Source organism: Penicillium longicatenatum (genome assembly GCF_028827895.1).
Source record: "Penicillium longicatenatum strain IBT 33135 chromosome Unknown contig_7_segment0_segment0, whole genome shotgun sequence".
In the NCBI taxonomy this organism is placed as follows: domain Eukaryota; kingdom Fungi; phylum Ascomycota; class Eurotiomycetes; order Eurotiales; family Aspergillaceae; genus Penicillium; species Penicillium longicatenatum.
The window spans coordinates 3,774,974-3,798,734 of record NW_026643124.1 but is presented as its reverse complement, the minus strand read 5'-3'; the positions used below and the strand labels follow the sequence as shown (position 1 = coordinate 3,798,734).

Sequence of the window (23,761 nt, the reverse complement as noted above, 5' to 3'; positions counted from 1 at the left end):
TGATTTCGCTTGGCAGGAACATTTGTTTCTCCGAGCCCCGTCATACTGTATGTGCTTTATCTGTTATCGGAAGCCAAGCCAGAGTTGTCACCGCGTGTGAACCTGCTAGATGTTTTTCAAGTCTTTGGACCTGACAACTGCACTGAGACCCTTGCTGTTACCTGACGAGACTCTTCTCTTTGTGCAGGATGCGGTGGGGCTGTATGAAGGGTAAGCGGCCCACATCGTGATTCTTATGACGCTATGAACATGGTAGTGTTTACTGATAGGTGCCCCGACCAGGAAATACAAGATTACCGATTATCAAGATGGCCATGCCTACTTGACATCTCATCGAGTATGCTATGTAGCGACGAACGATCCTCGAAAATACTCTGTGGCGATCGATCTTAAAGAAATTGATCGTGCTGAATATCAGGTTCGAGCTACCCCTCCCCCACTTCAAGATAAGCGATCGCCTGGCTAACATAGGGGAAATATGCAAAGGCAGGCTTCTTGAAGTCATCTCCGAAGATCACAATATATCCCAAGCCGCAAAAAAGCAATGCCGATAAGTCGCGCAGTGCAACGTCTAGTCCTGCCGTGCCCCCACCATCGGCCCTCTACGCAGGCTCGGGCAAGCCGCCTTCTACTCTTCCTTCGTCGATCGCCCCGCAGAAATCACCTTCCACCCCAGTGAACTCGACGTGGATCTGTCCCATTTGCTCCTTCTCAAACCCTGTGCCTTCAAATTTCGATCCTGCCACAGCAAAGGCAACGACCCATTTGCCACCATGCCTAGCATGTGGTATTAAGCCACCTTTTACGACCGTTCTAAAGGCCGCGATCAGTGCTGCAGCGAGTCGGGAACCCCCTCTCCCACGACCTAGCTCGGTGCCTATTGAAGAAAACACAAGCCATGGCGTTGTCCCTCAATCGGCGCCCGTTGCATCAAACTCCGTATCATGCCCTCGGTGCACCTTTGTGAATCATCCATCTCTTATAGAATGTGAAATGTGTGGAGCATCGTTGGTAGCTACAGCTTCTTTAAATCGGCCCAGTGAATGTCGCGCTGATTCCCCAGCTCCATATTTCGAACAATCGCGAATTCCGAACACTGAAGTGAGCGAGAGTATCAAATTATCTTTCCGTGGAGGTGGAGATAAAACTTTTCATGAGAGACTGAAGAATGCCCTAATCCAGCGGAAATGGCTGCTACAAAACGCGCCCCCGGTGCCTCCCCCGTCACAGAGCACATCAAATGTGCCAACAACTACTTCCACTAACATGCTGGAGAATCCTCAACCAGCACCTCTACGAGTATCCGCCGTGGGAATTGCAGGGCTGGAACAGCGAGGACTGGAAGCACGAATGAACAATCAACTAGTCATTGGTAACGCTTTCGAGGATCTAGAAGCTCTAATGGCTTCGGCCAAGCAGATTGTTGCGCTGGCTGAAACTCTGGCACGAGAGTCCGGCATGTCCACGAATGAGGGGTCCGCCGAGACCGACGCGGTTTTGTCTGAATCTGCAGCCGCTTTGGGGATGGTCACCACCAAGGACATGCTTAGTTCTGGGTCGGAGAATCTTTATCTATCAGAACTTGCACGCGACTTGGCCGAATACCTGACGGATGATCGCAAAGGCATTCTACAACGAGAAGGGGGAATCATGAGTCTTATCGATCTATGGTCGGTCTTCAATCGGTCACGGAATGGAGTAGAACTCATCAGCCCGTCAGATTTCCAACGTGCTGCGGAGCTCTGGGAGAAGCTCAGATTACCGGTTCGTCTACGACGTTTCAAGAGCGGGCTCTTGGTCGTTCAGCAATATGACTGGAGCGATGAAAAGACACTTCGCCAACTACAAGACTGGATGGAAGAGCTACGGCGAGTTTCACCAGCAGAATCGGTGCCATGGGATTGGACGGTATTCGGTCAGGCTGTAACTGCTCAAGAAACGGCCCAGCGTTTCAAGTGGAGTGTTGGTGTGGCTGCAGAAGAGCTTGAGATGGCAGAGGACCGTGGGGTTCTCTGCAGGGAGGAAGGGGTTGAAGGACTACGGTTCTGGATCAATGGTCTCATTGAAACCCCCAGTTGATTATCTGGTTATTATGACCAAAAAAATACACGTACATAAGTCATAACGACCAGAGACGACTTGGATATGGGTTCCAAATCGGGTGTGGATCCCATATCGGATAAAGATCTGGGGGTTCCATATCGGATGACGATATGGAAGATCAAGGGAGGAAGGTTATGCGGGGGTTATCGCGAATGATAAGTTGAATGTGGAATAGTGTGACGTCAAAGTGCTGATGACCTCAGCAACTTTGCTGCGGGGGGAAGCGACTGTCCTGATTATGATTGGTCAACCCCATTATACAGTCGCTTTGTCGGAGGGCTGTCCTCCTACTGGCACATGGTATCTCGCTCGCCGTCATACCTCCTTTTCAAGTTCTCTTCCTCTTATTTGGCTTGCATTCTCTCTTTATTTCTTTCTTCCATACCATACCTACTCTCCTGCTTCGCTGCTATAACGCCACGATCCTTTAAAGTCCATTCCTTTCTAAACAACTTCCAGCGGACCCATCGGGTACATCAGATAAGCGCGACCCGCTTTAGATCGTGTGGGGTCGATGTGGGTATGATCTACCGCAACTTCGAATGTTAGACAACGCGCGAGCCATCCTGCCTGCGTGAATACCATCCAGTGAACCTCTATATCGAATACAAACTTCGTTCCAACTATCGAGGATTTCATCATGAGTTCTTCAGCCGCATTATCTACTGTCGCGGCGTCGAGGTCTGGCGTTGCCCGCCCGGCCCTGTTCCAATTAGTGTCCTCTCATACCACCCAAAATCGAAATATATGCCGCGCTGCTCGCAACACTCATGGTCCACGCGATAAATCAGAACGTTCCCGGCCTTGTGACAAGTTTCATCGTGAACCTCTCGCCAGCACGCGCTCGGGCTTCTCGGGCATCTCCGCTGGCGGAAAATGTTTCTGGGAAGCGGAACGGGAACAGATGCTGGAGCGAATGTCACATCTGAAAAGTCAGTTTTCTGAACGCCCGTTTGATGCCCTTTTTGGGCACCAAGTAGATTTCTTCAGACGGATGGACGAGCTTCGACCAGGCTCACTGTGGTCGTACATCAATTCTGAGCACCATATGCCCAACCCTAATGTTGATTCCAAGGCACATCTCCAAGACTTCAACTTCACCCAATCTCCAGATATGAGTCCAGAAAATCTCCGATATGACCCGATTAGTGGTCGTATGGTGCCAAAGGAACCACAACCTACTATGGATTACATCCCTGGAAGTGAGTTGGAGGCGAATTTTGCTGCTAACCCATCTATGGTCGATAAGCATCAATTCCAGCCAGGCGCTGCCCCTGAAAAGGCCACTCCTAAAGAGCCTCTCAATTCTCAGACGATCGACTGCCCTCCTGGAAGTGAACTTAGCGCTCTTTTCACCTCCATTCCGACCAGCTACCAGAACATCCGACTCAAGGCTGAGGGTTTTCAAGAGTCTGCTCACAAGCCCAACATCAACATTGATTGTCGTCCTGGTCACGAGTTAGAGGCATTGTTAACATCTGAATTCATTCATTCTGGCCAGGCCCAAGCTGAGATTTTCAAACCTTCAAGACATATGAAGAAGCTATCTGTGGATGCTGGTGTGATGTCTGGGGAAAACGTTGAATGTGCTCCCGGTAGTGAGTTGGAGGCCCTGTTCGCCTCTAACCCTACCTTTGATATGGATCAAGCTCATATATCCACTGGTCATGAGACGTATCCTGAACCCACAAATACCTTGGTTGACTGCCCCCCGGGGAATGAGCTGGACGCAGCGTTTGCTTCTATGTCTTCCTCCAGAGCAGCTGAAGACAAAACTGAAGCAATAGTCGACTGCCCACCGGGCAGTGAGCTGGAAGCGAAGTGCATCACAGAGCCGGACTTGACTGAAGATGGACATTTCCAACCCTCTTCAGTCGCTGATGATCTCTCTACACACCAGGCCAACATCACCCATGATAGCCAGCCTGGTAATGAGCTAGAAGCCATGTTGATCTCCAAAGCGGCTGGTGGCAGCCCTGTCTTAAGTGAGGATCTGAGCTTTTTGCAAGCCAGCGATATCCGGGCCCGTTATGCTTCATTGGATGCAGATGTTGATGCCCAGTCCTCCTTGTCCAAGGATGTTGAGTTTTCTGGCACTGAAGACCGTATCGGTGACCACATCCAGCAAGCTACAAATAGCTTTATCCCTGAAGCTCAGGAGTCCTCTGCTGCTGTCTACCGCATTCTGACTTATGACTCCTCCGCGTCGGAAGTAGCCACAGCCGAGTCTGATATGTTCTTCGGTGTGCAAGAGTCCTGTCCTCTGGTCGATGTCCTCTCTCGCCTTCAAAACCCTGGAAAGTTTGTTCCATACTTCGAACAGATGCAGCGTGATGGTTATGAGATTGTCACCGGTGGGGGTGATATCCTGGTCTTCAGAAAAGCAGACGACGTCACGTTGCAAATGGACACTGCGCAATTCCTCCGGCATGACTCTTATCCGACTGAAACTTCCGATAGCTCCTCGAGCCCGTCTTTCACCAACCAGGTGAGCAGACAGTGAAGCTGTCTATTCCACTCGCCATCCTAACTGGTCGACTCTGTAGCCACCCTCAGCCTCTAGATCAAGCGGTATGGAGGAGCCCATATCTTCTTACTCAGAGTCAACTTTCCATAAGTTCTTCCGCAGAATGATTTTGACTGGTACGGCCACAGCAGCTTCATGCTATGCAATCGGAGTGGTTGTTGAGTACTTCCGTACTGGTGGGAAAGATGGTCACGGCATTGATGGGTTTACTTCCTTCGAGTCAGAGCGGCGTCATCGGGACTAACGGTGGAGCTTTGATGCCATGTATTCTTCTTATCAATTTGACATTGGTTATTCTTCGTTTGGAGGGGGAATTGTGATGCAGGCTTCACTACTCACCCCTTTTTATACCCATACTATCCCCCAATCTTGCACTGTCGTCTAGCGCTGTTATTTACGTTCATATCTCATACAAGAATTACAATATCTAGAATGAAGAAGATATCTAAATCCATATTACATTCTGATGTTTCTCAGCATAACAATAACTTCCTAGATATCTTAACGTCCAGAGCAAATCCCTCCATCCATCCAGTTAAAATCCTTTACATATTCATCCCCACATTCATCTCCTCATCTTCATCAGTGCGATCCTTCAATCTCTCCTCCTGGTCATTCCAAATACATTCCCACCAAGGCTTCCTCGCTTCCCGCAAGCTAGAAATCCCATCCTCAGCCCCAATCTTCATCGTCTCCGAGAGCCTAGTCGCATGGTCCTCCCCCGCCCATCTCGCAATCTGATCAAGTCGCAACCTCTCTTCCTGCTCTGCAATCATGTTCTCCTTATTTTTGATATGCTCCCTCACCGACTCATTCCTCTCTTCTTCGGAGTGGACACCGGGAAATAGGCAATCAGATTCTGAATCTGAACCTGAATCTTCTCCATCTCCGCCATTGACAGGATGTTTCGCGAATAATTCTTGGATGGCTCCGCATTTTGCCTCCCCGCTTAGCAGGTACATATGCAACGCAGCCAGTAGTTGTACCGCAGCTGTGAAATCCTGTCTCGCCCATAGATCGTACTCCCGCGTGGCAAGGACACGGAAAGTGCGCGGATTCGGCTCGTAATCAAGTCTGCGTAGACGGGTGGTTTCGATATGGCGACGAATACGCTCCATGTTCTCTGCTCCGTAGAAACGGGGGCTGCGGAGAGAAGTAGCGCGGCTTCGACAGGTTGAAGGACGGAAGGATTTAGCCATGCCTAGGTCTTTGTTGGTATTCGCTCCTGTGGCGGGAGAGTGTTTCATTGTTACATCCGTATTATCATAATCATCTTCCGTATCAGCGTCGTAGTTCTCGACGTGTACTGCGTGTGGTGCTGAAGGCGAGGACTGTGCTCGGCGGCGGTGGGTAGGTGGGAATAGCACCGGTGTTGGGCCTGGGACTTCGCGACGGCACCAGAGGCTGGATATTTTCTGGCCCGGAAAGTAGGCACGCATGAGGTGGAGCTTTGAGCCGTGAAGACCTAGAAGGAATATTTCTTGGTCTGGGAGTTTGTCGCCGGGAATGTGCAGGGGGCGAACGTGAAGGAGGAGTTGGCCCAGGATTAGCTTGAACTTTTCTTTCAGGGCTGAAATAAGGTGTTCTTCCTTTGTTGTCTAGCGGGTGATTGATTGTAAGATGGGGAACCTCTGAAAATATGGGGTGCGAGTTGCCACAGACTGCGATGGAGACTTACTGTAGACACAGGTAATATTGGCAGGCACAGACCATTATCAGGCTCAAATTCCAGCGAGAGAAATCCAGAAGTATTGGGCCCATCCCTGTGTTTCTCCCTATATCCGGTCCAGTATTCTAGCGTGGTGGATACAAGTCGGGGTCTGAGAGTGAAGAATATTGTTGTTCAGTATGACAGCTTCCACAGGGCTTGTTCATGCAGCGCAGAAGGACTGGTAACTAACCTCAAGAAAAAAAAAGCATCGCCTTCTCGGATAGGTCGCTGCAGATCAATCATCTCTCCAACCTCACTCATCAAAGCGTAGACAACCTGCCCCTGGCTTCGCATGTTCTTGTAATCGGTTGAAATCATATGCTCTTCAGACCCGCCATCCCACAATCCCTTCGAGAAATCAGGAACTTTGGCAAGAGACTTGAAGACTCCTCTGTATCGGATGTCGACTTTGGACCAGTCACTCTGGTCAACATAACGAGCATCCTCGACAGATCCACGGAAAATCCAGGGTTTGCGCCGAATAGTGGCTGTTAAGAGAAAGAATTAGGTATATGTAATCGATATGTGAAGATCCGGAGTAGAGTTTGGGGAAGGTGAGTGTATGAAATTTCGAGATGGACCTTCACTTGAAAGCGTAAACTTACTCGTATGCTCTGCTCGTCTCAGATATTTTGGAGGGATGAGATCCTCCGATGGGCGATTCAAGAAGAATTTCGCATCCAAATTGTGCACTCGAGAATAGTGAGGCCCTGGGCGTGTGGGTCTGGCAATACTTGTCTGTTGATAAGATGTACTAGACTCGCCCAGAGTCTCCATCGTAGATAACAGAGGTGTAAACAGATCTTGAACGGAGAAGCAGATGGGATGGTGGTAGATTTAAGAAGGTGGAGGAGGAAGGAAGGAACTGGTATGGATGCTACGATGAGTAGAATCTAGCAGCGCAAGGTCACGTTAAACGCGACTTTTTGAGCTGAGTGTTGTGATACACTCTCTCGCGCTCTCTCTCTCTCTCTCTTCGGCGAGGCGATATGTGCATAATCATAGCTTTACAAGATTGGTATCTTGAGGTCAACTGAAGCACGCGACTCGCCGGGATTTTGTCGGAGCGGTTAAGAAACAAATTTCCAGTGAGCTCTTTCTTCTTATGTTGAACTTCAAGATGATGCTTTATAACAATCCATATCCGTATATGTTGATAAGTTAAGAAAACATGAATCATCGAAGGCTCATGGGCCTGGATCATTCAAGCAACACTGAATAAGCTACAGCACTTTATCGTGATAAATGATACTTAGCCACAGAAATCTTCCAAGCTCACGCGAAATTCCCGCAGGGCACTGTGAGATTATCAAACTATATGCGACTCAGGTTATACTAGGCGCTCCACAATCCGAAAATCAGAGATTCAAACTCCTCAGGTGTCCCATCCCGTTCGATATATGATGCAACACTTAACTTGGCAAATAAAAGAACGTTTTTCTCTAATAGAGGTCCAGTGTCTAGTATTTTGAAACCCTAGAACTTTCTATGGCCCCGGACTGCGTGGCCCCATATTGAGATCGAATGAATGCTATCCGAAAAAGGCTGACGTATTCTTCTCGGCCCTAGAGACACCTCTTACTGTCAACCTTGGGTATGAAACAACAGTGGAGGACAGCCAGGCCACAAACATTGGAAGAGTGATGATACACCCGCATACAGATGTGTCTGGAATATGTAAAAAAACGGATGTATTCCTGAAATCAGGCGCTGTCCAAAAATCTAAGCTGCACTCGTAATATATATATACGAATCTACACTCAGGGTACGCGTAATGTGCATTTGTGGAAACATCCCCTAGCAAAACGTTGTCCACAGAACGTTCGAATTATTACTACGACCTTGAGAACACCATCGAGTGAACCCACACCGACTGTACATTATTCTAGAATACCTTCCAAGGTTCTCCGGCCCTTCCGCCCTGACCACACAAAGCACCGTTCGAGACGTCAACGTCTAGCTACATGACGTGCACCCGGGGTGGCTAGGCCTAACGGTCTCCACGTCGTAAGGCAGAGCATCCACAATGTGGCACGGAATTCTTTGTTTGACGCAAGCCAAAAGTCCAGACCACGACGACATGCTCCACCTGACCGTTGTCTAGAACGCCAATCACGTGATTTACCAGAAATGATTTGTGTGCTTAGGTAAGGTGACCAGAGAATGATTGGCGGGTGGGGCCGACAGCTTTGCGCAAACTCAGGAACAGGCCTAGCGGCTATTTCCATCCGTGGTACGGTTGATGATCGTGGCTTTGGTGTATTTTTGATTCTGTGAAGGGATTTAAAGGGGTTCAAGGTTCAAGCCCTGCATTGCTTGGCTTTGACGGTGTAGCTTGGAAAAAGGCTGAATGTCAATATGGAAATAGCTTAGGTTCAACTGTATGACGGGAAGAATGGGGTCGGAATTACAAGAATGGCTTATTCCTTCTATATTTAACCGGCCACCAAGTAATTTTGGGCAAGGGCTCCGTGTTAGCGGGTTTGGTTTCTTTGTTGAATGGGGATTGGTTCCACTAGCATGCAATGGTGCTGGAGTCTATTTCTTCTAGCGAAGGAACTATAGACCAGGATGGATAGGCCTGCATGGGAGAAAAATGCAGCTGCAAGGAATTGAATCACGTTCAACCCGCGCGTTATTCATACTACGTGATGACTGGTCACCCCGCCAAATGCCAACAATAGGAATGTTGAGTGACGCGCTTTCGCGTGAACCCTTCATTCCGATCAGTTCATGGCCCTTCCAAGCACGTGGGACATGGTGTGTTCGTTGCTTCTCTTTTCCATGATCGTCGATCGGTGACCGAGTTGCCTTAACCGGATCGTCGATGGTCTGTGATATTGATCCTGGCTCATACGAGATAGGTGCACATACATACTACTCCGTAGATAGCTGCGCCTTCGAGTGCCCTATTTTTGGATAGTTCCAAGCGAACCTCATTGAAAGGCCCGAACAGGAAATAAACTTAAAAAACCGCCCGAATACCATGACGTAGGGTCAGCGTCGGGGCGATTTTCTTTCACCAATAATCAACCTGGGCAGAATAGTTCATAGAATGTTCGTACGACAGAAAGAGTCAGTCCCGGAACTACTGTATACCAAGAAATCAAGAACCAAGGCCGAAGCTCGCTAAGAGAAGAGAATCGCTAGGCTCACGACCGAGCGTCTACGGAGCCCATTGCCAACGAGGCTGTGATTCGATCTCCTTGTTGATCGATTGCCCAAAGTAGCGGCAAGAGCGAGACTGGCGTTCGGGATCAAGCCACTAGCTCCCAATCAGGCAAGGTGGGGCCCGTACCTGCTTGAAATCCCCGTGTATCATGTCTACGCGGGAAGGACCATGGTCCCGCTTTCAATCTCCCACCACGCACTTTGCTTTTTCATCCACGGCCAGGAACACGCAAGTGGCCTCCCTCTACTCCACCGCAACGACGCCGTTGGTCTGGGCCATGCGACGGACTGAACCTTGTGCGGCAAAAGTACTGGTAGCGCGCCCAAAAGCAGGCTAGAAGGGCAATGGTTTAATTAGGATGCGCGCTTCCAGGGTTAACAGCCTGGGGGAAGTTTGGGTGGTGATCGTCAACCTTGAGCACAAGACTGAGGTGAAAAGCTTGCAAATCAACCCCTCCAGACCCTGGCCCAGAGAGAGGAGATTCTTGCTCTATTTCGCAAACAGGCTGAGCTATCCGCGCCACTAGTCTGGTTTCCTCCTTCTCTTACCTGAGGCTTGCTCCTTCTCCACCCGGCTAATTAACGGGGGTTATCTCAAATTGATCGATCTCCTATCCCCTGAGCCGTATGCTGATCCCATCCTTGAACTATCAGCTGGGCTGAGCAAGGTTGTACAACGGCACAACGGGTCGGGAACCGTGCAGGTCTAATGCTCCGAGCGTATCGGCGATCTCGACCGAATCCAGAGTAGAAGATTGCCTCATAGTTCGTTAGCAAGGTATAAGTGTTTGCAAGTGGGTTCGTTCAAGTTTCCTGCATTAAGTATGTTGCGTGGTTATAGGAGATCTGTAGATTGTGCCTGGAGAGACAAGACGGCTATACCCCTATGGCACAGGTATGATGGGCGACACATATCCCAACTTTGGAGCCTTTCAACATTGGTAAATACTGTAGCTTACATAGGACATGGAACAATCAAACAGTCTCATTGAACCCATAATTCGGAATCGCCAACAATGACTAGCGGAGTGCGTGTAGATATAACTGTGGATAAGGCTAATTTCTTAATTTACGGTAAGATTGGTAAAATTACGGTTGTTGTTGACTGCCCACACGTGTCCGCCCCCATTTCCCTTCAACTTCGCCCCTAATTCAGAACGCTCTGAGAGCATGTTCTTTAATTCACCTTTATTCACTCCTTTCTGTTCTCCCATTTTCGTCGTCGACGACGGCACTTTTGACCTGGGTCCAGCCAATTCTGCTCCCCTTGCATAATCCCACGGTCGCCGCTTGCTCTTTGTTCTCATCTACTCTCCAGTAGACTGTCGCTCACTCCCTTACTGCTACCCAGCCCACACTCGCTTTTGCTGCTATTCCGGTCGTTTCAGATTTTACGACCCCTTCCATTCGTTTAGTCGATCGCTCTACTCGGTCGGTCTCACTTCAAGATTCGGTTGCTATCGTGACGGTTTCTTGTTCTATAATTCAAGGTCATCAGTGAGACGTTGTGACTGTGTCCAACGACTTCTTGTGAACATCCCAGGAACTCCAGCGGATTCGAATCGCAGATACTCAACAGGGCCCCGGCCATTTCATCCCTGAGGTGTTGACAGACGAGTTCGAATTGCTCGTACTGTATCCTCAATTATCGGACGCCTGAGCACTTCAAATCAACCTCAAAATGCGTGCCAACTCTTTGTCCATTTTCGCCGCCTTGTCCCTCGGGAGCCTGGTGGCTGCGCAGCGAGCTATCCAAGATGACGATGCGACGCACGTGGAACGACCGCGCTACTACTTCCCCCAGAATATTAAGCGCACTGTTCACAACGGCACCTACAAGAACCCCGACACGCCGAACCCTCTCGCTACGGTGTTGGACGATATCACCGGAGAAACCCCGACCACACCCTCTGCGGCAGCTACTAACACCGGAAAGGAGGTCGTTGTGGTGATTTCCATTGACGCTGAAGGACACCGCCACACCATCACCACGGAGACTCGTTCAAACGCCGCCACGACTACCAAGTCGACTATGACCACCGCTGTGGATGACACGACCAATTCCGACACCACTACCGCTGCCGACACCACTACCGCAAGCAGTTCCACCGCTGCTAGCACTACGGCCACCCCTACAACTAGCGCTTCCTCTGGCAACCTTTTGAGCGACGCTGCGGCTGCCGCCTCGGAGCTCTTGAACGGTGATTCGACCACTGCTGCATCCAACGGAACTGCTAGTGCTACCACCTCTGCCACGGCCAACACGACTTCCGCCACTGCTTCGTCCGCTGCTTCAGGCACTGCTTCTACCACACCTTCGGGCACTGCTTCAAGCTCTGCCTCGGGCTCTGCATCAACCTCTGCCTCAACCTCTGCTTCCTCGAGTGACGATATTCTTGCTTGGTTGTTGGGAACTGACTCGACAACTGCTACAGGAACGGCCACCGCCAACACCACCGGTCTGGCCACCATTCCTGTCAGCGTTCCTGCAACCGCTAGCCCTACCGCGACCGGCGATGCGCTCACCAGTCTCTTGAACAGCGTCTCGGCCGCTCTCAATGCTACCGAGCCCACTACTGGCACTGGCGCCGAGTCCACTACTGGCATTGGTGCCATTCCTACCCCCTTGGCCAGTGTGAACCCTCACAAGTCAGGAAGCCCTAGCGGCACTCCCGTTGTTGCTGGTACCAGTACTAGTACTGGCAGTGGCAGTGGCAGTGGCACCACCGGAACTCCCACTGGCTCGATTGGCGTTATCCCTGTGCCTCACTCTCCCAGTGCTGGCTCTGGAAGTGGCTCTGGAAGTGGCTCTGGCATGGCCACCGGCTCTGGCGCTGTTCCTACTCCCACTGGAAGCCAGACCGTCAAGGTCACCCCCACTTCCACTGCTTCCCCCACGCCTACACCTGAGCCCGAGGCCACCACCTCCTCTCACATTGAGACTACCAGCACTACTCATACCGAGAAGCCTGTTGAGACTACTTCGTCTTCTTCTGACTCCAGCGACTGGATGCCCTCTAGCATTCTGATTCAGCCTTCCACCACTGAGACTGCTATCAGCACTAGTACTGCCACTCACAGCGCGGCTGCTTCCCTTCCTGACTCGATCACACCTTCGAACAGTGTCACTCAGGCTCCTGCCGACTCCATGTTGCTTCAGATCGGTTTCGACGGCAGCCTTCCCTGGTCATTCGTCGCTACCACCCCTCTGTCTTCGTCTCAGATCTTCGAGTACATTCCTCAGGCCCTGAAGCATGCTCTACCCTACTGGGGCGCCAAGGCTGAGATGTTCGCTCTCGAGCCTTACTACAACTGGCAGAAGACTGGCTACAACGCCACTCTAGCTATCTTCTACTTTCCCCGTGAAGGCTACCAGAAGCTGAAGTCCCAGAAGAACAACCCGAATTCTCTTCTTTACACCGAGGAGCAGAGCGCAACCGTCAAGGCCCTGATGAGCATGATTGACTCTACCATTCCCCTGGACTTCACCGGCAACTGGCCCAGTGATGATGGCGACTCGTCTTCCGGCTCATCGGGCAGCGACGGCAGCAGCAGCAGTGGCAGCAACAGCAGCGACGGTAGCGACGACTCCAATGATGGCACCTCCAGTAGCAGCAAGGGCAGCGCTAGCTCCGCCGGCATTGCTGTCGGTGCCGTGGCTGGTGCCGCTGCCTATGGTGCTGCTATGTTCTGGGTTGCTCGTCGTTACCGCAAGAGAAAGCAGCTGCACCAGCGTTCCAGCTCTGTCGACCAGATGAGCCAGGGTTCCTCTGTCGCCGGTGCTGGTAACCGTGTGTCTGGCAGCCAGCGCTCCCAGATGATCAGTGCCCCCGTGATGGCGGAGAACTCTCTGGGCTGGAACTAGACACTCCCACTTTACCGGAAAACAGCAAAAAAAAATTATATACCAACATGGATAGACCAGATCCTTTCTTGTCTCTATTCCTCCCCATTCCTCAGCCGAGAAGAGTCCCAACCACTTGATGACATTGGCGTTTCTCTTGTGTTCGTCGGTGGATCTTGACCTCCTGCGCTACGAGGCAGAGATTGGGAAGGATGAGAGCTTGCACAAAACTTTATTTCATTGTTCATCATCCCCTCCAAGGATACACTATGTCACATATCATGTATCTTCCCACTGTGAAATTTTGCATTGGCCAACATTTACCTCTTTCCTTATCATTCTTCTGATACTCCGAGCGACGACATGTCCCTGCCGGCGCTACTTGTGTCATCTCATTTTCATTTATTTCTTTGAACTATTCCCCCTTCTGTTCTACCATACCCTTTTCTTTTCTTTCTAACACTTTACCATGGCACTATGACCACCGAATGAGACGAATGTTTTACTTCCTGTTCTTGTGCCGTCGGAAAGAAATCTTACTTTTTTACTGGTCATATTATGTTTGGACTCTTGCACATCCCTAATGGTCTGGGTGGCCCAATCCTTGATGAGCCGACGCTACTTCTTCCTTTTCCTTACCTCTCTCTCTCCGATGGATTGAATCCTTGTTTTGAATGATCTTTTTGTTTGTACAGATGTATATCTTGTCTTGTTGTGATGGGTGTGTAGTAAATTTTGAGAAGCCGAGAATGAGAGGTGTAGATTTCCTATTTCAATGTTTTCTGTTCTTGTACTCCGTAGTCCTTTGGCATTATTTAGTGTAAGGGATCGCCGTTGCCGAGACAGTGGCGCCCTTGCGTCTCTGCCAGCTAACCCTGAGCTAACTCGAAGGTTTCGTCCCTGCAGCTATGCATGTGAGATATCCAAAGTAGAATGTATGTATGTAGGACATTGTTGCCTCAACAACGGTTGGTACACGGCTTACCACAATATGTAATAGACGTGGCCATGAGTTCTAGACCTCGGCCCGTCCTTCTACTATGGGAATAGAATATCTTATGTCACCTGTAGTTTGTTCAGAGCTGTCATGTCATTTTCGAATCTATTTGCAATTTACTCCGTTGTTTCAGGACTACAATTCTTACCAAGATTTTTTGATGATCAGCAGTCAGCAAGTACATTTGGAGATAAATAGTCTTGCTTGATGGAGAAGTTATATGCCATTCAAGATTGAGAATAATATTCCCGATGCTCTTAATATGAAAACCACAGCCCGCACCAGTGATGAATATTATTTGAAGCTGTGAAATAGCGATATAAACGAAACGCTAAGAGAAGAGAATAGATGATGTACAAGAAAAAAGAGGAGATACTACCCAGAAAGAAACGCAAAAACGGCGAAAAGTATCCACCAACTCCACTTCAATCTCTTTATGAGATTAGTCTTTCTTATTCTTCTCATCACTCCCGGACCAACCACCAAGCTTAGACCACCATGTCCCAGCATTCTTCTCACGACGCAGCTGGCGAAGCTCATCCCGCTCCGCCTTGTGCTCCTCCCAAGAAAGCTGCGCCGCAGCTGCTGTCACAGGGGATTCAACACCCGACGCGCCATCGGCATGCCCATTACGGGCATGCGCAGGCAGCGGACGGACGGCGTCCTCGCCTCCGTAAATGCGGAGGGCGGTACCAAATGCCCAGTCCACGGCTTCCTCAACAGGATGGTCGAAGAGGTAGGGTAGGAATGGAACGACCGATAGACCGAGCTAAAGCACAAATTAGTATAAGCCTCATAAAACCATGAGAAGAAAAAGGGAAACATACCCCGATTGGCACCCACGTTCGCATGAACGTGACTTTGCTCCCGTTCAGCATACGGCCAGAGTATTTCACCACACTGTGAATGGTAAATGCGGGCAACCCCATACTCGCCACACTTTGGAAAACGGCGCGTTTAGCCATGACCATTCGATAGTCCTCCGCAAGCGAGATATCCGTTGTAGGCCAGGGTTCCAGTGCATCTGTAGATCCGCTCAGGGGCCGGGAGAGGTTGCCCGTAGCCATGCCACGGATGATATGCGTCTGGGACATGTCGCTGGCATCCTTGTAGGACTCGCCGGGTGCGACGAGAGCGCGGCGGTTGCGGAGGTAAGCTTTGTAGCCTTCGTGGCTGACGTCGCCGATAAGGTAGGCCCAGGATATGCCGTAGGCGGAGCGGACGAGCCATGGGTGTGCGACTGGGCGGAAGGATTCACCTATGTCCGAGGTGTAGGCGACGTAACGATGAGCGGAGAGGAGGATTGTACGAATGCGGCTTCCGTAGGCTGCGTAGCGGAAGCTTGTGTCGGTTGAGTCGACGGAGCTGGAATTTGAGGAGTCCATGGTTAGTGTATATGGATTTTTTCTCTAGCTGGACAGAGCTTTTGTGAGGCTGGTAATTGCAGCTTGACGATTTGTGGAGTGCATATGTCATGTCGTGGCCAGCAATAAGCCGGGAAGTGGAGTCATCGGACTTTGCGGGCAATGCCCCTCGGTTCCTCGTCTCCTCGCTCCGCTCTCCATATGGACAAGACCACCCGCCACAACTAAACTCGAAGCAGATGCGAAGAAAGGGCAAAAGATAAAAATAAAGATTGGAAGGATGAGGGGAAAAGAGCGGGGCTGAGATCAGTCTCAACTTACTATGAGGAGTAATGGTCCTCGTAATGATCAACCTGATCCAGGAGCTCTTGCAAGCGCGGAGAAAGCTTTCCTGGCGCAGGCTTGCCCGAGGGTACCAAAACTGGCGGCGCATCTTCCTGGCCACCACCATTTTTACCCGTAGCCATGTTGATTTTCACGTGTGGAATAAGCGATTGAAGAAAATGGGATCAAAAGAATAATGCTAGCTGAGCAATGAAGGTTGAAAAGTCGGAAAGAAAACACTGTGGGTAATGATCGCGTGCATGCAAGGTTCAAACGCTGAGCATCGCAAAAGGAAAAAGCCAGACAAGCACAAAAATGAGAGACAACAGGTCAGAACCAGGCTATGGGTCCAAGCTTATAAGAGTGCCTGGTTTTAACCGCCTATGGCTGCCGAAGAGACAGCCACAGCCGGGGTATAGAGCGTTGACCATGGAATAAGTTACTGCCCGGCCCGGTTCCACGAATGACCCTCTGGAGTTTCGGTTAAAAGACGAACTATATTTGCTTTAGCCGGACCAGAGACAAAGCTTATTCAATCTACATTCTTTGTTTTATTCAAAGAGGATTGTTTGGGCAACTGTTTGGTTTTATTCGATTCGGAAACTGGGCTCGTGTGTTACCCGGGGATGTTCCACATGCCGGGCTATTTCGGAGATGGAGAATGCTGAGTCATGCCTATTAACCAATCAAGATATGGCCTGGAGCTATCAAATTGTATTAGGGGAAGTGTCATGGAGAAATAGAGCCGTAGTATGATATCTACATAAAGACGGGGTGAGATGGTAATGAAAACCGGGGTAGTTCCTTGATCATGAACAAGCTATAGGAGGATCATCCCTCATTCGCATCCTTAGCTCTACATTGCTAGCTAATGTCCAAGGCAAGAGAAAAAAAGCTCAAAGAGCCCATTAAAACCTTACATGTGCAGCTATTTAGGTATACTGTGCATGTCAATTGGTTCTAGATAAGATTTGATAGAGGTAAGAGGCTGATGCCCGCTATACCCTACTAGATACTGAAAGTACGGAATAAAGACCAATAAGCGATGCTCATTTGTTATGATTTAGCGCAGGAACTAGAGAACTTCTATAAACAGATTGTTTAGTATGTATGGATTTTGATCGAAACCACCATATAAGTGTTTAGGACTTCATATAATGATGGCATGTTCTAAGGTGATTATTACTGAAAGGGCAATTGATTCTAAATAACATAGTAATCATTCACTTATTATCACATCTTCCCTATAAGGTCGATCCTAAATATCCAGTGTGATCTTAGAGTATCAAGCGTGGGTTTGTGCACCTTTCCCTTTCCCCCTTCCCTCCGCCTTGAAATATAAATTCCTCTATTTCATTATCTCCCTTTTCCATCCAAGTTCTATTTCTTCCAATCTCCATCTTGACTTTGAACTTCCATCCATTTATTCATTACCATATTTGACATCAATCCATGTCCACTTTCTTCTCTTATGCTCTTCCTGTCATCTTGATTACACAGATTTATTAACGCTCCTGAAATTCCTCGACGAGTGCAACGTATGCTTGCAATGATCGTTTCCTATGCTTCACGGACTTTTCAGACTGTCTTCCTACTTCTTAGACGACCCTTCCACAAACTGCTTCCACAACAACTTGAGTTTCCCGGAAGCCACTCTACCAGTCTGAAGCTTCGAAACAGCTGATCTGCATCTGGGAAAATGATTCCTGAATTCATCAGTGGCCGCAAAAAACCATGTTCTTGTATGAATCAAGTCCATTCTGAACAGGCGTCACGTAGCTGGAAACAATTTCCGTGTCTGGATAACTCAGCTCAAACTGGGTCACAATTTCACACCCACCTTATTGAATTTGCTCAAGGTCTCGACCGCTATTCGGCACCGGCTTGCGGCTCATGTCCTCTCTGAACAGGTGTCATCCAGCTCCAACTACAATCCACAAGAATCAAGCACAAAATGAACACATGGTATGGAGGCACAGCCCCTGGTCACAACAACAGGTATGCAGCTGAGAAATGGCCGGCCAAGAAAAAAATAGGATAATAAAACAACATATTGAAATTGAGATTGAGATTGGCATTTGCTTTATTGACATTGCCTGGATGCTGAAGTCAATGTTGACGAAGATTCTTGAAAATGTTGTCATAATGCTACAAAATGATACCATGTTGAATCTTTTTATACCAGACTATATAATTTCACTAACTTTCAATGCCATATCTTCTTCTCCATCATGATTTCCGAATTCTTGAAGGTAAAGAATTACCTGAGCCTACCTCTACGGAGCCTTTTTGCATTGAGAATGTCTTCGATGGAGTAGAACCACACGATGTCGTAAGCTAGCCAGCCTTGAAATCAACATGTATCATAAGCCAGTGGTCTTCAATCAGGCCACTTTGGAATGTCTTTGGAGTAGACGATTGTTGATGTCCTGACCTCAACGGGCCTTTTCGGGAGGTCACATGATACAAGACCTCTTAGTCATTAAAAGACGCTAACCAGATCAGGGAAGGCGGTCTCGGAGCCAACTTCGTCTCTGTCAAGCCTGAGGATTCCGCTTCCACATCGCTGCATTTAATCTTCAGCTCTCCCATACCAGTCATTCAAGATGGTCGTCTACTACCAGATCGCCGGCAAGAAGGTCGGCTCCCACGTCGTAAGTGGCCGAAATATTTCCTTCCCCACCGCTGGCACCGTCGCTCGCCTATCCCTTTTTGAGTCCAGTTCGCGGCTACAGATGGAAACCTCAGCAGGCTAATTAAACATCTTCTTGATGACAATAGCTCGCCATGGCCACTCTCGGCACGATCTTCGCTGGTTCCTGGGCCGCCGCCGGTGGTGGCTCCAAGCCCAAGACCGCTGCTGGACCCCCCATCAACGCCTCCTCCAAGGAAGAGGGTGACTTCATCCAGTACGTGAACTTAGCTTCCCAATATCTCAATCGAGCATTGTATCAGCTGGCATGCTAGCTATAGCTGGTATCTTGCGCAATTGAAGCTGTAGCTTGTTACTGACAGCTTCGCTACAGGAACTTCTTGAAGGAGGTTGACGGAGGTGACAAGAAGCCCGCTTCCGGACACTAAACTTTCGTCAACTTATACACGGATGTTAAACTATGGATCGGCACGATACAAAACCGCGTGATGCATGAGTCGAGTCGCCCCATCCCATTCGTCGTTTTCCCTGCACCGTTGCATCGAGACGTGTCGGTCTTGGAGATGTTCTGCGAAACCCGAACGGGCTGATCTCGGAAGTCGATGGATGGATTTTCATGGATCTGTACATAAGAGGCGTGTACGCTGCATTGAAGAATTGTTCTTTCATCATTCCATCGGATACCCGATTTTGCGCCTTGGGCAATTAATGCCTCTCAAGTTAGAGAAGCCGATACCCATAGCTTGGGGTCACCAGTACCACAGGTGTCTGGTAGACTATCTGTTCTCTTCCATGATCATCCTTGCCGGGCGATATTAGTTTGGAGGCAGAATTGTAAAGCATCCTGGTTGGGGCTGCACCGTAGACATGAGTCGATGTCGACTAGAATTACAGCTGTAGATATACTGGAACAGAAGTCAAGTTGGACTAGAGTATAGCCAACTTGAATCCAATTCTCATCTTCCAAATGACAATTCCGTATCCCACGGTCGCACCGTCCGACTGTTAGCCCAGTTCCCATGCCGCGGCCATCGCGAACCTTTACACCTGAATCCCAACTTTCCTTCACCCACCTTCCCAACCCCCGAATTCGCGCCCTTGCTGCACATATCAAAATGAAACCAATACCCTTCCCATTTGCCCTCAATATCGGCACAGACGTCGTCCACCTTCCCCGAATAACCGCTCTCCTCATGCGCCGGGGTAACTACCTAACACGCTTCACCCGCCGCATTCTCTGCGACCAAGAACAACGCGACTTCCACCACCGCTTCAAAGAGTCACTATCCCTTCAACCGCAAAGCCAGAACACGTCCTCTACACCCCAACGCTCCTCATTCATTACAGCGGACATGACGCGCTGGCTCGCGGGTCGCTTTGCAGCGAAGGAAGCTGCGCGCAAAGCTGCCCCGGACGGAGCAGCTTCGATTGGGTGGAAGGATGTTATGGTTCGGGTGCAGGAGGCATCGGACTCGGACTCGAATACGGGTGTGACTACGGGTTTTGCACAGTCTCATATGGTTGATGGGGTTAGTCGCAGGCCAGAGATTGTGTATTTGGGGACTGCAAAAGATGGGAGTGACAGTCGGGTTGGACGGCTTTCTATTTCTCATGATGGGGAGTATGTCGTTGCGACTGTTTTAGCTGCGGGTTGAAGGGGCTCATTGGATATTTGGATGATCTGACTGATCTTTCTAATACTGTGCAATGAATGCGTCTCGTCGAGGGCGTGGTAACCCGCTGCAGCGCGACGAACTGTTCGCGCAGAACACCGTCTTTTATTCTGAGCAGCCCATGCTGCATATACACATGGCGAGGCCCTTGGACATATCATGGCATAATTCCACCCCACTAGTGATAGTCGCTTGCTTTGTGGGCCTCGGGTCTGCCTCACAAGGTACTAAGCTACCGACATTATGGGCCTGGTTCTGTTGGGAATGCAGCATCTCCAGGGCTCACATTTCACATGACAACCTGCGATTGGTACTTCCATAGTTAGATGCCATCAGACAATCATTGATAGCTTGTAATTTAACTCTTCATACTCTTCATAATATAAATCAAATCTGTTAAACAGCTGTGTTCTCCGTGAATTGTCGCGATAGTGGAATCCTTATCGCTCCGCTATCAACTTTGGGTTCCGCGGGGCTTGCCTCGGTCACATATCACTCTCATAGACCACACTGCTCAAAGAATCCAGGCAAGTCCAAAGTAAGGAGAGACTTGCACTCACTGGTATGTCAAACTTCCTTCAAAGGCCTCTAGATATCCATGCAAAACCAAAGTCTCCATCCTATCGAACACCACTGACTCAACTCATAGCGAACATGCCGTTCTCTCACCACAGCCACTCAGGCCAATTCTGCCCTGGCCACGCAAAAGACTCCCTAGAGGAGGTCATTCAAACAGCGATCGCCAAGAAAATGCAAGTGTTCTGCTTAACAGAGCACATGCCCCGCCACAAAGAAGACTTCTACCCCGAAGAGATCGAAGCCGGCCAAACAGAAGCATGGCACGAATCCAACGAAGCCGCTTACTGGGAAGAAGCCCAACGACTCCGCACAAAATACGCCTCGCAAATCAAGATCATCATCGGCTTTGAATGCGACTGGATCCGACCTGAGTCTAAAGATCTCATCAACCGCTCACTATCTCGGTTCCCTTTTGAGTTCTTCGTTGGCTCTGTCCATCACATGTACACTGTGCCCATTGACTTCGATCGACCAATGTACGAGCGTGCGCGGGAACTTGCAGGTGGAACAGACGAGCGCTTGTTTGAGGACTATTTTGACGCACAGCTGGATATGCTTAAAGATTTGACGCCACTGGTTGTGGGTCATTTTGATCTTATTCGGCTTAAGAGCGATGATATGGAGCGCAGTTTTATGACATGGCCTGGTGTTTGGAGTCGGATTCTAAGAAATTTGGAATTCATTGCTTCCTATGGGGGCATGCTAGAGCTCAATGGAGCTGCGCTGAGAAAGGGAATGTGTGAACCGTATCCCAAAGCCGAGATTTGCAAGGTATGTGAACGAGGAGGCGCTGTTTTGAGCTCTAGGCTAATCAGCATTTCTCTATTAGGAGTTTATGGCACGTGGAGGTCGCTTCTGTCTTTCAGATGACAGCCATGGCGTCGACCAGGTTAGTCTGAATTTCCACCGTGTACTGGAATTCTTAGATCGTACGGGCATCTCTCAGCTACACTACTTGCAATTGGCGGAGACATCGGCTCAAACCACAGCGCCCGATGCGCGGTTTCCACGTACGCAAATCGCGTCAGTCTCCTTGGAGGACCTGAAGACTATGGAATTCTGGGGCAATGTATAGTTATTTTGAGTGGGGCAGTCTATTATTTCCCTCAGATAAGTTATTATGATTGCCAGAGCGCATCCCATCCCGAATGTACATACGAAATAAAACCGGGCTGTCATGCACGTATGAAGGATCCAAAAACCAAAAGTCATCACGGCTAAGCACACAGAGTAAGATCGACTTCTTATCGCCCAAAACAGCATCCGCCACGTTTCTATGAGGGGTAGGATCGATGCACCGGTGAGCCCTATCCCCAGATTTAATTAGAATCTCGGGAGACCTGACCATGGTAATGCTCTGGGGATGTGTCTCTGATAGCCCATATTCCGATGTTGTGGGCATCCCAATCAGATCCCTGCTTAGCGCCACGCTAACTGTCGGCGCAGATCGGATGTTGTGGCCTGGACCAGTTACCAGCCTAACACAGTGTATCATGTGCTACAGTAGGGTCTAAATGGTCCACTTCCCACCCCTGCAAGATATTCTGTAGCTCTATGGAGTGCTATTTCGAGAAACTTTTCGGCTTGTAGCTTTGGCATTACCCCTCCTTGATAGACAGCAGAACGCAGGTATGATCGTCGCACGCCATCTGCTCTACATTATTGTATGAAGCCTCGTAATTGAGCGAACCAATGGTGGAGCAGCATGTTTGTTGCTTCTGAATGTGAGTGGCTGCCGTCTATTACGTCGTGAGGGCAAGGACCCACTTGGAGAAAACGCGGATGAAGCTCTCGGAGCCCCTCGTTTTTCTCCTTCTGTCATCACTTCCTTCTATTCTACCTAACTCCCCATTTACCGCAATCAACACTTCACAATGAGTTTCGACGGCACCCTTCCCGGTCCCGCGCAGATCGAAGAGCTCACGAAGCGTCCTATTTCGGCTGGCAACAACACTGACTTCCCCGCGAATGGTGCCATGATCGAGATGCACTACACCGGCTGTCTGTATGACCCGAACGCCCCAAACTACATGGGCAAGAAGTGAGCATCAAATTATTCTTCTATTGTCAATTATCTCCCTGCTAACCAGTCACTTCGCCAATAGGTTTGACAGCTCCTACGACCGCGGTTCTCCTCTTGCTAGCAAGATCGGCGTTGGGCGCCTCATTAAAGGTGCGCTAGCCCCATATGCCCAATAGTTCATGTTCAGACTTAGAAATTTCCGAATGATCTCAACGCTCCAATCGCGAAACTTGCTAATGCCGCTGCTGCATAGGTTGGGACGTTGGCGTTCCCCAGATGAGCCTGGGCGAGAAGGCCTACTTGCTCATCCCCTAGTAAGTTTCTTCTCTCTTGCGATTAAACGCAAAAATACTCATGTCTGACTTTCCACAGCATGGATGCCTACGGCGAACGGTACGTGGTACCCCCAAAGTTATATGTGGACCCCGACAAACACCCATCTGCTTTGTTTCAAGAGCCCAATGTCCACATGGAATTCACAATAGCCTGGTTTGTGCAAGAGACTAACTCTCTATAGTGGATACCCCCCTATTATTCCTCCCAAGTCGGATCTCGTCTTGTAAGTTGTGATCTTTTATTCCACTTCTAGGGCTCAGCAAAGATTCAGGACCAAGCAGGAATTCAGCTGATATTTTCCATTACAGCCAGGTTGAACTCGTCAGCATCAGTGGAAAGCGTGCTTAGATGATCTCACCCCAAGTCATATATAAAATCTGAAAATCGCTATTTGAGCAATAAAATTGGTGGACCAGAAACTAGGGAATGGAATTTCAACCAATAAAAGCTCTTTTC

At 49.4% G+C, this 23,761-nt stretch overlaps 9 protein-coding genes across 9 annotated transcripts; 7 read left to right on the top strand and 2 right to left on the bottom strand.

Annotated features, from left to right (window-relative positions):
• Nucleotides 1-109: 109 nt before the first annotated feature.
• Nucleotides 110-2,079, top strand: N7484_011685 (ESCRT-II subunit protein VPS36; the record flags this gene model as incomplete). Its single annotated transcript, XM_057122072.1, has 3 exons — nucleotides 110-210; nucleotides 283-418; nucleotides 472-2,079. 3 exons carry the CDS (start codon nucleotides 110-112, stop codon nucleotides 2,077-2,079), a joined length of 1,845 nt encoding a protein of 614 aa, XP_056967826.1.
• Nucleotides 2,080-2,743: 664 nt separating this feature from the next.
• Nucleotides 2,744-4,874, top strand: N7484_011684 (uncharacterized protein; the record flags this gene model as incomplete). The annotated part of the gene is made up of 2 exons (XM_057122071.1): nucleotides 2,744-4,591; nucleotides 4,650-4,874. The coding sequence occupies 2 exons, from the start codon at nucleotides 2,744-2,746 to the stop codon at nucleotides 4,872-4,874; spliced, it is 2,073 nt and encodes a 690-aa protein (XP_056967825.1).
• A 301-nt stretch (nucleotides 4,875-5,175) lies between these two features.
• N7484_011683 (uncharacterized protein) lies at nucleotides 5,176-7,118 on the bottom strand (the record flags this gene model as incomplete). Its single annotated transcript, XM_057122070.1, has 4 exons — nucleotides 5,176-6,228; nucleotides 6,309-6,450; nucleotides 6,532-6,829; nucleotides 6,947-7,118. The coding sequence occupies 4 exons, from the start codon at nucleotides 7,116-7,118 to the stop codon at nucleotides 5,176-5,178; spliced, it is 1,665 nt and encodes a 554-aa protein (XP_056967824.1).
• A 4,075-nt stretch (nucleotides 7,119-11,193) lies between these two features.
• Nucleotides 11,194-13,377, top strand: N7484_011682 (putative mucin family signaling protein Msb2; the record flags this gene model as incomplete). Its single annotated transcript, XM_057122069.1, has 1 exon — nucleotides 11,194-13,377. The coding sequence occupies one exon, from the start codon at nucleotides 11,194-11,196 to the stop codon at nucleotides 13,375-13,377; it is 2,184 nt and encodes a 727-aa protein (XP_056967823.1).
• A 1,418-nt stretch (nucleotides 13,378-14,795) lies between these two features.
• Nucleotides 14,796-16,184, bottom strand: N7484_011681 (uncharacterized protein; the record flags this gene model as incomplete). Its single annotated transcript, XM_057122068.1, has 3 exons — nucleotides 14,796-15,122; nucleotides 15,181-15,718; nucleotides 16,039-16,184. 3 exons carry the CDS (start codon nucleotides 16,182-16,184, stop codon nucleotides 14,796-14,798), a joined length of 1,011 nt encoding a protein of 336 aa, XP_056967822.1.
• A 2,463-nt stretch (nucleotides 16,185-18,647) lies between these two features.
• Nucleotides 18,648-19,122, top strand: N7484_011680 (ATP19 family protein; the record flags this gene model as incomplete). Its single annotated transcript, XM_057122067.1, has 3 exons — nucleotides 18,648-18,695; nucleotides 18,823-18,950; nucleotides 19,068-19,122. The coding sequence occupies 3 exons, from the start codon at nucleotides 18,648-18,650 to the stop codon at nucleotides 19,120-19,122; spliced, it is 231 nt and encodes a 76-aa protein (XP_056967821.1).
• Nucleotides 19,123-19,809: 687 nt separating this feature from the next.
• On the top strand, nucleotides 19,810-20,349 carry N7484_011679 (4'-phosphopantetheinyl transferase B; the record flags this gene model as incomplete). The annotated part of the gene is made up of 1 exon (XM_057122066.1): nucleotides 19,810-20,349. One exon carries the CDS (start codon nucleotides 19,810-19,812, stop codon nucleotides 20,347-20,349), a length of 540 nt encoding a protein of 179 aa, XP_056967820.1.
• Nucleotides 20,350-21,021: 672 nt separating this feature from the next.
• N7484_011678 (histidinol-phosphatase) lies at nucleotides 21,022-22,021 on the top strand (the record flags this gene model as incomplete). Its single annotated transcript, XM_057122065.1, has 2 exons — nucleotides 21,022-21,717; nucleotides 21,776-22,021. The coding sequence occupies 2 exons, from the start codon at nucleotides 21,022-21,024 to the stop codon at nucleotides 22,019-22,021; spliced, it is 942 nt and encodes a 313-aa protein (XP_056967819.1).
• A 799-nt stretch (nucleotides 22,022-22,820) lies between these two features.
• On the top strand, nucleotides 22,821-23,653 carry N7484_011677 (FKBP-type peptidyl-prolyl cis-trans isomerase; the record flags this gene model as incomplete). Its single annotated transcript, XM_057122064.1, has 6 exons — nucleotides 22,821-22,987; nucleotides 23,052-23,119; nucleotides 23,223-23,283; nucleotides 23,342-23,362; nucleotides 23,487-23,528; nucleotides 23,614-23,653. The coding sequence occupies 6 exons, from the start codon at nucleotides 22,821-22,823 to the stop codon at nucleotides 23,651-23,653; spliced, it is 399 nt and encodes a 132-aa protein (XP_056967818.1).
• Between the last annotated feature and the right edge of the window lie 108 nt (nucleotides 23,654-23,761).